This window comes from Pseudochaenichthys georgianus, unplaced genomic scaffold, assembly GCF_902827115.2.
Source record: "Pseudochaenichthys georgianus unplaced genomic scaffold, fPseGeo1.2 scaffold_704_arrow_ctg1, whole genome shotgun sequence".
Lineage (NCBI taxonomy): Eukaryota > Metazoa > Chordata > Actinopteri > Perciformes > Channichthyidae > Pseudochaenichthys > Pseudochaenichthys georgianus.
In genome coordinates, this window is record NW_027263258.1 from 40,696 (window position 1) to 53,195 (window position 12,500).

General features: G+C 44.3%; 1 protein-coding gene across 1 annotated transcript in view; it reads left to right on the forward strand.

Annotated features, from left to right (window-relative positions):
* The window catches only part of hectd1 (HECT domain containing 1), a 58,588-nt gene that overhangs the window by 27,812 nt on the left and 18,276 nt on the right, over positions 1-12,500 (forward strand). The window contains exons 18-25 of the mRNA XM_034079723.1: positions 1,703-1,842; positions 2,129-2,341; positions 3,594-3,704; positions 3,883-4,049; positions 5,025-5,201; positions 9,810-10,802; positions 11,257-11,277; positions 11,830-12,051. Coding sequence (XP_033935614.1) covers positions 1,703-1,842; positions 2,129-2,341; positions 3,594-3,704; positions 3,883-4,049; positions 5,025-5,201; positions 9,810-10,802; positions 11,257-11,277; positions 11,830-12,051 — 2,044 coding nt within the window. The remainder of the gene's footprint in view (positions 1-1,702; positions 1,843-2,128; positions 2,342-3,593; positions 3,705-3,882; positions 4,050-5,024; positions 5,202-9,809; positions 10,803-11,256; positions 11,278-11,829; positions 12,052-12,500) is intronic.

Genomic DNA, 12,500 nt, shown 5'->3' on the forward strand with positions numbered 1-12,500 from the left:
CCCTCATTGGTCATGTGTGCGTTCGTGTGTGTTGGGGGAGGGGCTCTGTGAGGAAGGGGCAGAATTCTTCCGGCTGTGTATGTTCAAATTCTAGCGATCTCTAGCCGGTTTCTCCGTTCTTACCTAGCCCACCTTTAAGTACATGTTTCTGGTACCAGTACTTATTGTTCTGATGACTTTTTACTTTGACTTCTTACATGTTGAACTCAAATACCTGTACTTTCTACTTCTTACATGTTGAACACAAATACCTGTACTTTCTACTTCTTACATGTTGAACTCAAATACCTGTACTTTCTACTTCTCTCATGTTGAACACAAATACCTGTACTTTCTACTTCTTACATGTTGAACACAAATACCTGTACTTTCTACTTCTTACATGTTGAACACAAATACCTGTACTTTCTACTTCTTACATGTTGAACACAAATACCTGTACTTTCTACTTCTTACATGTTGAACTCAAATACCTGTACTTTCTACTTCTTACATGTTGAACTCAAATACCTGTACTTTCTACTTCTCTCATGTTCAACACAAATACCTGTACTTTCTACTTCTCTCATGTTCAACACAAATACCTGTACTTTCTACTTCTCTCATGTTGAACTCAAATACCTGTACTTTCTACTTCTCTCATGTTCAACACAAATACCTGTACTTTCTACTTCTCTCATGTTGAACACAAATACCTGTACTTTCTACTTCTCTCATGTTCAACACAAATACCTGTACTTTCTACTTCTCTCATGTTCAACACAAATACCTGTACTTTCTACTTCTCTCATGTTGAACACAAATACCTGTACTTTCTACTTCTTACATGTTCAACACAAATACCGGTACTTTCTACTTCTTACATGTTGAACTCAAATACCTGTACTTTCTACTTCTTACATGTTGAACACAAATACCTGTACTTTCTACTTCTTACATTTCCCAAACAGCTGGTTCCTTTAGTCTGAATGTGTGTTGGTGCGTGATCATTATTCTTTAGAGTCACTGCGTGCCTATTGGTTGGAACACGATCCGTGTATCCATCACTTCCTGGTCTTCTCTAAAGAAGAGGGACCAATGGAAACGTTGTCATGTTGCCGTTGGTCACCATGGAAACATTCATTAGCTAACAATGACATTATTGTTCTATTAATATAAAGGGAGGTCAGGTACTCTTTAAAGCAGCTGCTAGCTATGGGTACTTTCTACTGAAGGACACTTCAAAGCCATTACTTTGACTTGAGTAAAGAAGTTTAGTCAGTACTTCTACTTTCACCAGAGTATTTTTAAACACGAGTATCTGTACTTCTACTTGAGTAAAGGATGTGTGTACTTCTACTTGTGTAAAGGATGTGTGTACTTCTACTTGAGTAAAGGATGTGTGTACTTCTACTTGAGTAAAGGATGTGTGTACTTCTACTTGAGTAAAGGATGTGTGTACTTCTACTTGAGGAAAGGATGTGTGTACTTCTACTTGAGGAAAGGATGTGTGTACTTCTACTTGAGTAAAGGATGTGTGTACTTCTACTTGAGTAAAGGATGTGTGTACTTCTACTTGAGGAAAGGATGTGTGTACTTCTACTTGAGGAAAGGATGTGTGTACTGTTGCCCTCTCTGTGCATCACTTTTTATCATTTTTCTCTGGCGTGAAATGTCCTGTTTTAGCCTCCCCACTAACTTCTTCATCCTTGTCGTCCTCCAGGTGGCGAAGCAGTGGTACGACTTTGAGCGTTCGTCCTTCGTCTTCGTGAGGAAGCTGAGGGAAGGACAGACCTTTACGTTCAGACACCAACACGACTTCGACGAGAATGGAATCATCTACTGGGTCGGAACCAACGCCAAGTAAGAACAGAGACTACTGTCAAACTATATTTATCATGTTTAACGCAAATTGAGCAACTTTTAAATCATAATTTCCCTTTTTAAAATGTACTGTATGAATTCTGCTCATCAAGGCAAATTCCTCTACTCATACACTTCTATAAGATGTGAATATAAAGACTTTAACCTGGTCCAATAGGATTCCTTTAGCTATTGGTAATTCCTTTTAAAAACACTTTAAGTTAGTTTCAGATCTGACTTTTTGATCTCACATATCTAATCACGCCTAATTTACTTTATTTTTCAGGACGGCCTATGAGTGGGTGAACCCCGCCGCATACGGTCTGGTGGTGGTGACATCATCAGAGGGGCGTAACCTTCCCTACGGGCGCCTGGAGGACATCCTGAGTCGGGACAGCTCCGCCTTAAACTGCCACACCAACGACGACAAGAACGCCTGGTTCGCTGTCGACCTCGGCCTCTGGGTCATTCCGTCAGCGTACACCCTGAGACACGCCAGGTAATAAAACAAACACACCTGACCTCTGAGACACGCCAGGTAATAAAACAAACACACCTGACCTCTGAGACACGCCAGGTAATAAAACAAACACACCTGACCTCTGAGACACGCCAGGTAATAAAACAAGCACACCTACAACTTGGAGCACACATGGTAATAAGAGGAATGTACCTATATCCTGAGATCCGGCATGTAATAAAAGAAAATTGCCCGATACTCATCGAAGTGCAAGGTAATAAATTAAACGGAAGGATATCCTGAGATAAAAGACACATACCTTTATCCTACACATCCCGAAGAAACATAGCTATACCATTAAAGGTAAGGTTATTCACTTCAGAAACACATGTTATATTCCATGGAACGCTCTTAACATCCGATAGCAATGAATATATTAAATGCTTTGACAATAAATCCATACAAAACATGTCATCTCTGGAAGCCGTGGCGCTGTAAAAAGCACGACCAATCATCTGAGCCGGCTAAAGTAACTGGATGGCCTACCTGCCTGTCAGCCTTCCATCGGGGCACACACTTATCTCGTGCCCTCATTGGTCATGTTCGTGTGTGTTGGGGGAGGGGCTCTGTGAGGAAATCTGATTTTTTTCCGTCGTGTACTTTCAAATTCTAGCGCACTCGAGCTGGTTTCTCCGTTCTTACCTACCCCACCTTTAACGTGTAAAGAAACTAACACACCTCAGTGTTTCCCATACATTGATTTATTTGTGGCGGGCTGATGATCGGAAGGTTGCGAGTTCAAATCCCGCCTGGAACACCACTTGCCCTTGAGTAAGGCACTAAGCCCTCGGTTACTCCAGGGAGAATGTCCCTGTCATCGTAAGTCGCTTTGGAATAAGGCGTCTGCTAAATGTCTAAATTATATTTCTGGGAGAATAAACCCCACAGATCCTCAACTCCGGTGTGTCTCTCATTAACAACGCAACACAGAGCAACAAGCACGTTGTCTGCTACAGTAGCCATGAACTCGCATGGATTTTCTTATTTGGGCGGGGGTGGATGCGTGGGCCCCCCGAAAAGGGGCCTTTGGCTTTTCTTGCCCGGGGGGTGTTGGGGGCCCCACAAATAGAATCAAATTCTGTGGCAAAACCAAATACATTAATTTGTATAATCTTCCTTTCTTTTCCACCTCCTCCTCCTCCTCCTCCTCCTCCTCCTCCTCCTCCTCCTCCTCCTCCTCCTCCTCCTCCTCCTCCTCCTCCTCCTCCTCCTCCTCCTCCTCCTCCTGCAGGGGTTATGGCCGCTCTGCGTTGAGGAACTGGGTGTTTCAGGTGTCCAAAGACGGTCAGAACTGGACCACTCTCTACACCCACGTAGACGACTGCAGCCTCAACGAACCTGGGTAAAATATTCAATACACGTATTTATTAATCACCCGTAGTGATCAAGTGATTCTGCACAATGTGTGACGGAAATCTCATCAGCAAGTGGGAGAAAGTATCTGGAATTTTCCGTGTTATCCTACGAATAAGACACCGATGTGAAGAAAGAGTTGATATTTACTGTGTGTTCTGTCTCAGGTCGACGGCCGCGTGGCCTCTGGACCCGTCCAAAGAGGAGAAGCAGGGCTGGAGACACATCCGGATCAAACAGATGGGGAAGAATGCCAGCGGTCAGACTCACTACCTTTCTCTGTCCGGACTCGAGCTGTACGGCACCGTCACCGCCGTCTGTGAGGACCAGCTCGGTGAGACCGGTGGTTTTTACTTTGGTACAGATCACAACTTCATTAATCAGACCCAGAAGTACACACATCCTTTCCTCAAGTAGAAGTACAGATACTCGTGTTTAAAATGGTAAAAGTAGAAGTACTGACTAAACTTCTAGTAAATGTACTTCAGTAAAAAGTACCCATAGCTAGCAGCTGCTTTAAAGAGTACCTGACCGTATTTGAGTTCAACATGTAAGAAGTAGAAAATTGCATCTTCATATAGTCACAGTCTTGGATGTTTAATGACGCCATTGCTCTCATGGTCAACGGAGCTGATCCAGATTTGCGTCCGATATGACGTAATATCTGAAATGTGGACCCACGGGCCAATCAGAAAGCTGCTATCAGAAACAATGCCCGACTGTTTTGTGCGTAATATGGTCGGTGTTTACATTAGCATCGCTAACACTCAGAGCTAACCTGTGCTGGAGAGCATGTGTGTGAAGAAGCAGGAAGTAGAAAGGAACTCACCTCGTGGTGTAACCGGCAAGAGAGAAAGCCTTTGAGCTCCAGACTGTTTCAGATCCTTGATAATCCATGATATGGAGTTTCATCACGGCAGCATTTAGTTTAGACGGTAGCTGCCGGGTCCCGCATGAGCTCAGACCCTCCTCTTTAAAGCTTTATCCCCAAATCAGCACTTTAGAAACAGGAAGTGAAACAGAGGGATATGAGGCGTGGCTAGAATGATCTGTTTGGTATTTTGAGCAAAACACTTCATAGACATGTTTTTATATGTTTGTATATATCAGAGACCTATGCTGTTGCCTACAAATAGCCTGATAGGTGACCTTTAAGATTAAAAAGATTTCTGAACCTCTCATATCATAATTTAACTTATTTGAGCCCATATACTCTCATCCTCAGTTTTCTTCTACTTTGTCTCGGTCAGATGTTCCCTCTTTTATTTCCACACACTAAAACCTTCCCCTCTCGATCCTCTCCCGTCAGGCAAAGCCGTGAAGGAGGCGGAGGCGAACCTTCGTCGTCAGCGCCGCCTGTTTCGCTCCCAGGTGATGAAGTACATCGTCCCGGGGGCGCGGGTCGTCCGTGGAATCGACTGGAAGTGGCGCGATCAGGACGGGAACCCCACGGGAGAGGGCATTGTTACCGGAGAGGCTCACAACGGTAAGAAACTAAAACGGAGTCATTCATCCTGCAGCTTCAGAGGGCAAACCATCCAGATGAACTGTTTAATAACTTCTCTTTGTCTTAAGGGTTGGTAAATATGAGTGCCTGTTCTCGTACGCAGAGGCTCTACTGTGGGAAGATATTTGTGACCGCATATATTTTCATAATTTGAAATTGGAGTTCACATTTTGGTGTAGGAAGATTTCTCTGAGACTGAAAAGGCGAAATGGCACAGTTCAATATTAAGATATGGTTTTCAGAGGCACACACATGTAAGCCCATAGGTACAAATTAAGTTAACAAAAACTAGGGATGCTCCGATGCTCTCTCTCTCTGCCGATCGCATGGCGTAAAAATGATGACATAAAATACATGACACTTTTCTCTGTGCGGCAAAACAAGCTCGCCAAAGTGGCTTCACCGGTCTGGCAGTATTTTAAGGTGTCCGAAAATGACAATAAAATAGCGGTATGCAGCGTGTGTGAAGCAGAAATCCTGCAGCTCCGCCCGCTGTGACGGACCGGAGAGCGGAGCAACACACACACACACACACACACACACACACACACACACACTTAGCTATTTGATCTACCTCTGGAACAAGATAGACTAGTTATACATATGATCAGTACTGGATCAGTGAGCTGCATGAGATACTGACCGGCTGACGGGAGAGAGAGGGAGAGAGAGGGAGAGAGAGAGGGAGAGAGAGAGAGAGAGAGAGAGAGAGGGGGAGGGAGAGAGAGAGAGAGAAGATCCCCATAGGCCCCGCCCACTCCATCGGATCGGCCGATTCCGGCGATCGGCCCCAAAATTGTCGATCGGAGCATCCCTGCTAAAAACTACAACGCTTGAGTTCTACAACCTGCTGATACCTATATCTGTCCCGGTCATGTTTTGCTCTGTCCTCTGTCTTAGCAGGTTCCCGTAAAAGAGAAGAACATTCCTACATTAACCATTTCCTTTCTGAACTTTCCTACACGTGACTTGTGTAGTTTAACAGTTCACTTCAGTGTCTGTCTTGTTCATTACTGCTGTGACATTTTACCGTCCATAATCCAGCTGTTTCCACACTGACTCACCACGGCCATTTGCACCTGGTGGCCTTTGTTTCAAGGTGAGGTACAGATGTCCAGTTCTATCAGGGAGATATCAGACAGACGTTCACTAGGTTCAAATGCAATAATAGGGCCAGATTAACAGAATATTTAGAATCACAATACGTATATCTTTCCCTCAATGGGGACATTTACCATATTACCACAGCGGAAGTATTGTCCAGATAAAGCAAGGACAATATACTTGAATATTAAAAAAGAACCCAGTATGGACGTGTTATAATACAAAACACAATAGAGTGACGCGTCCTAAAACCCGGAAGTGAGTCAGCATTTCTCCACTTCCTGTTCCCTCGTCTCAGAGCCAATGGGATCTCTCTGTAGGGTTTAGGAGAATAGCTGGAATCAGGTCTGAGGTTGAGACACGTTGAAGAGACGGATCACGTTTTGTTCAGCCGGGTAATCTCCACATGTCTACTTTTATAATGTTCTAATCATAAATCTAATGTCCAAAAGCAAAATGCTAACGTGATGCTATAAAGGAACTACAGGCGAGTCCAGCAGCACGACTTCAACGTCACGCCGACTTCAGATCCATATTCAGACACACAGATTCTAGATGGAACGAGTTGAAGCGTTTGTTGGAACACTTTGCAGGAGGCAGGGACTTGCTTTCAAGCAGAACAGAAACTAACTTAGAGGAGTTTTTACGTAATGACGTACAACGGTCGTAGAACAAAACGTGATCCGTCTCTTCAACGCGTCTCAACCTCAGACCTTAGTTCAGATATTCTCCTAAACCCTACGGAGAGATCCGATTGGCTCTGAGACGAGGGAACAGGAAGTGGAGAAATGCTGACTCACTTCCGGGTTTTAGGACGCGTCACTGTGGCGCTCTATAGGGCTGCACGATATATCGTTTCGTGACGATAATCTCAATATGCGCATATTCACATCGCAGGACGTGCGATAAAAAAAAAGAAACGTGCGATATTAAGGAGGCAAATGAACTCAAAACACGTCATGTTACAATTATTTTTCTGCTTGCTACAAAAGGAAAATTCACGCGTCTCATGTCACGGGTTCTTGAGTGAGCGACAGCAAACCACCGATCACAATCAAATCTCCGAAGCAAACGGACCCGGAGATTAAAGGTAGAAACACTGAAGTCGTTCATGTGTTTCTCCAGGGCAGTTCGGCGCCGCTAACCGAGCTAGCAGTTGCTCTGATAACTTAAGATCCAGACGTCCGTGAGAAAAATCCTTCATCCGGTTAAATATACTTTCTCAAAGTTCAAGAAAGGATGGGTTGCGGACAAACAAAAACTGTCTTTCCTTCAATTCCTGTATTTTTTCATTTCGCAGGGGAAATATCGTGCAGCCCTAAATCACGATAAGGAAGACAAATAAATAGCAGACAAGTACACCATGGTAACAAAGAACTAGCTAGTATATACATATATTTAGTTAAAGTCACCATACAACGTTTAAGAGGAAGCTGGAACTGTTTGGAGAGTGAAAGGAAAAAGCTATTCTGCCAATATTATTTATCTCATTTAGCGGCAGATACTTTCCTGTTGAGGCTTAAAGTACCTCAACAAGTGCTTCGTGTTTCTTTTCTTAAGACAAGACATTGTTTTCTGACTTGCTCCACACTGTGTCCAAAGCGTACACACACTCATCATCATCAAATGCTCCCTAACAGTTCAGCTGGACAGTCAGATCTGAATAAAGGATCTGATTATAACTCAAACAGGAAATAACAAACCCTTCCTCCCTCCTCCCTCCTCCCCCCTCCTCCTCCTCCTCCTCCTCTTCCTCCTCTGTGCCTCCTGCTCCTCTTTGGTGTTTCTATGTTTTACTCAGAGATGAATTCTGTCAGTGAGCTGAAACACCGACACCAGCAACTCTGTTTATCATTTTTGAAAAATCATGCACCAGGATTATTGTTTGATTTATTTCCTTGTGGCTTTGACGCTTTTTTGCATTTACGAGAAATATTTTCTACTTTTTTGCTTTGATTGTCATTTTCTGTGACTGTTCATATTTCTCTATCTCTCATCGCTCCACCTGGACCAACAACCTCTTCAAGGGGAGATTCAACATGTTACTACTTTAATATAACATTATATTACTACTCATTTAGATAATATAGGCCCTTTCTTATTCATTGAATTTAAAAACATCATGTTCTCTTGAGATTAACAGAGAAATATTTAAAGGGGACCTATCATGCAAAAGTCACTTTGTTATATCTTTCATACTTAAAGATGTGTGTCGGGGAACTCACGCAGCATCAGGAAATAAAACCCTCTCTCTTTTCCTCCGTACCCAAATCTCTAAAAACGGGGAACAACGGAGCTGATCCAGATTTGCGTCCGATATGACGTAACATCTGAAATGTGGACCCACGGTCCAATCAGAAACGTTGCTATCAGAAACAATGCCCGACTGTTTTGGACGTAATATGGTCGGTGTTTACATTAGCATGCTAACACTCAGAGCTAACCTGTACTGGAGAGCATGTGTGTGAAGAAGCAGGAAGTAGAAAGGAACTCACCTTGTGGTGTAACCGGCAAGAGAGAAAGCCTTTGAGCTCCAGACTGTTTCCAGATCCTTGATAATCCATGATATGGCGTTTCATCACGGCAGCATTTAGTTTAGACGGTAGCTGCCGGGTCCCGCATGAGCTCAGACCCTCCTCTTTAAAGCTGTATCACCAAATCAGCACTTTAGAAACAGGAAGTGAAATAGAGGGATATGAGGCATGGCTAGAATGATCTGTTTGGTGTTTGGAGCAAAACACTTCATAGACATGTTTTTTATATATTTGTATATATCTGAGAGCTGTGCTGTTGCCTAAAAGTAGCATGATGGGTGACCTTTAACTAAAATGTAAGAGTTCATACATAAAATATTCCATTAAGTTATGGATGCCAGATTAGATTTATTTGTTATTTGTATTTATTAGTATTTATTATTGTAATTTAATTTGTATTGTTTAGCTTTTTAAGGCACTCAAAGACACTTTATATATACATGTTAAAATACATACATATTACATATTAAGCTTTAAAACACAATAGTGAATTACACATTTAAAAGCAGCTTTGAAAAGGTTTTTTAATTTGTGTTATAACCCAGCTTTAGTATTATTTGTGGAGGCTATTAAAATTAATCCAATACAAATTATTTGATGTTAAAAAAAATATATATATATATATATATATATATATAATATGAAAAACTATTTGTCACTTAAAATTGAAAAAAAGTAATTGATAATAATCTCCTGCAGTGTCGTGGTCCAGTGTGGAGCTGTGTAGAGCTGCTCTGACTGTAAGCTGCTTCTCTGCTGTCTACCTCCCTCTACCACTCTCTCTCTGTCTTTCCTCTCTCTCTGTCTTTCCTCTCTCTCTCTGTCTGTCTCTCTATCTGTCTTTCCTCTCTCTCTGTCTGTCTCTCTATCTCTCTTTCTGTCTCCCCTCTCTCTGCCGGGTCTCTGACATCCATCCGTCCGTCTCCCTCCTATCTCTCTGTCCATCCAGGCTGGATTGATGTAACCTGGGATGCTGGCGGCTCTAACTCTTACCGTATGGGCGCTGAAGGGAAGTTTGACCTCAAGCTTGCTCCAGGGTACGACCCTGAGTCGGCTGCCACAGCGCCGTCACCCAAACCTGTCTCATCCACTGTTTCAGGCCCCGCCTCCTCCACGGTGGGACCCTCCTCGACGCAGGCAGCCATTGGCGGCATCAACATCACCACCACCACCACGTCCTCTTCGTCCTCCTCCACCTCGTCTTCCTCGCAGCAGCAGTCGTGGAGCAGCCTGGTGAAAAATAACTGTCCCGATAAGGGCGGGGCTACATCGCTGGGAGGGGCGAGTTCCTCCAGCAGGAAGGGAAGCAGCAGCTCCGTCTGCAGCGTCGCCTCCTCCTCCGACATAAGCTTGAGTTCTTCCGCCGGGCTGCAAGGCTTGGGGGGAATGCGGATGGACAGGAGGGCCGAGGGGCTTCTGCTGGACCAGGGTTCAGGGTTAGGAGGACTTATGGGGATCGGGGTCGGCTCTGACGGACACCTTCTGGAGCCAATCGTCATGCTTTCCTCAGCGGCGGAGGGAGGGTCCGGTTCCAGCTCCGGCACGCTCACCGCCGACGGTTCTGCTCCTGGAGACGAAGCCCGAAACAAAGACTCTTCCACGGACCCGGCCACGGCGATCTCCATGGGGCTGGTCAGCGTGAGTTCCCCCGACGTCAGCTCGGTGTCGGAGTCTTCCAGCAAAGACACGCCTTCCCAGAGGCCTCTGTGCTCCGCGGCTAACGCCAGACTGTCCGTGAGCTCCCTGCTGGCGGCCGGCGCTCCCATGAGCTCCAGCGCCAGCGTTCCCAACCTGTCGTCCCGCGAGGCCAGCCTCATGGAGTCCTTCGTCCGCCGCGCGCCCAACATGTCGCGCACCAACGCCACCAACAACATGAACCTGAGCCGCAGCAGCAGCGACAACAACACTAACACACTGGGCAGGAACGTCATGAGCACTGCTAGTGAGTACTTCCATATTACTGCACTAATACTTTACTGTTACTGAAGGTGAGTACAAGTACTACACCTGTAATAGAGTCTTTTTGCCATCGGGATAAAACCTTTAAGGACAGAAAGTGAACACATCTTTCTTTAGCAGCTGTCAAACTGTTTGCTAATATAGTTTGATCTAACTTTGCAGCACTTACTAACTTTAACAACATTAAACTAGTAACTCCTCCCTTTGCTGACTGTAGAAAACATTTCACAATCTTGAAGCCGTGTTTGTTTACTGATTATCTGACTGTACTTTTAAATCTATCCAACTGTTACACCAGCCATCCTAAAGGCAGCTGGAAACATCCAAAGCAAGAACATTGGACTAGAAACAGATCAAATACTTCAAGTAGTGAAATTAAATGTAATTTTCTCATTTCTCCATCATTGCTTTTCATCATCTCTCCCTTTTTTGGCTAGTTACCAATCTGTCATTTGAAGGTGAGTAACATAAAATAAATCAAAACCCAAGTTGGTTTTAATAATCAATATCAAGCAAAATGATGAATGTAGCTGCATAGTGTCTCCAAAACAAAGCCCCCTTAATGTCCCTAGGCTTTTAGAAAGTGGTGTCTTTAGAGCCGACATGTTTAGCTACCGTGAGACAAAGCTGGAACCTGCTAGCTGCAGTAGAAATGTGAGTACAGTTCTAGTAATATGCCTGGAAATATTGCGGTGGGCGAGAAGTCAAAGTAATCTGCAAACAAAGACTTCTTCCAAATTCTGCTCAGGAATCTCCAGAATCGATTGTCTTAGCCAAGTTACGGTTTTAGCACAGAAGTCCCATTCTTAGTTTAATTCAGATTAATATTGAGACCTGATGTTGAGTTAAACCAGGATCTCCAGTTTGCATCCTGTTGTGCTGACAGCATGAGCATCCTCCGGCCAATCAGAAGCTGTTTCCAGTCAGCTGACAGGAAGTTAACTGCTGCTGCTTTGTTTCTGACAAACTAACCGCCCCTTTGTTTGTTTGTTTGTTTGTTTTGTTTGCAGCTTCTCCTCTCATGGGCGCTCAGAGCTTTCCTAACCTCACCACCACTGGCACCACTTCCACCGTTACCATGTCAACCTCCATAGTAACCAGCAGCAATAACGTAGCCACGGCCACCACTGGTCTGTCGGTGGGCCAGTTGCTAAGCAACACCCTGACGACCAGCCTGACGTCCACGTCCAGCGAGAGCGACACAGGCCAGGAGGCCGAGTTCTCGCTCTATGGTTGGTGATATTAACACACGCACACACACACACACACACACACACACACACACACACACACACACACACACACACACACACACAGCCTGCTTCATCTAACCTGCCGTCTAACAGGCTTTCTACGGTAGTCCTTGTTTAACCATGTAAAAGCGTTTGGACATACACTGATTATATTACTTTCCAACCTCCCCCGCTTGGTTTGAACTCCTCTAGGCTCGTGTTTAACTGCACCATGACAACATCTGCACAATAATTAATTACAGCGTCATTGGGAATTATTCAGCCGTGTCGACTCTGTTTGTGACGGAGAGCTGATCAAGCTGCTTATTGTTGATGCAGCCAAAATGGGGCCTGCAGCTCAAGAGAGGGGTAATAATACATTTAATTTAGCTTCTAATTCATGTTTTAGAAGAGTGGTTGCTGAATAGAGGGACAGTTAAAGATCGAAG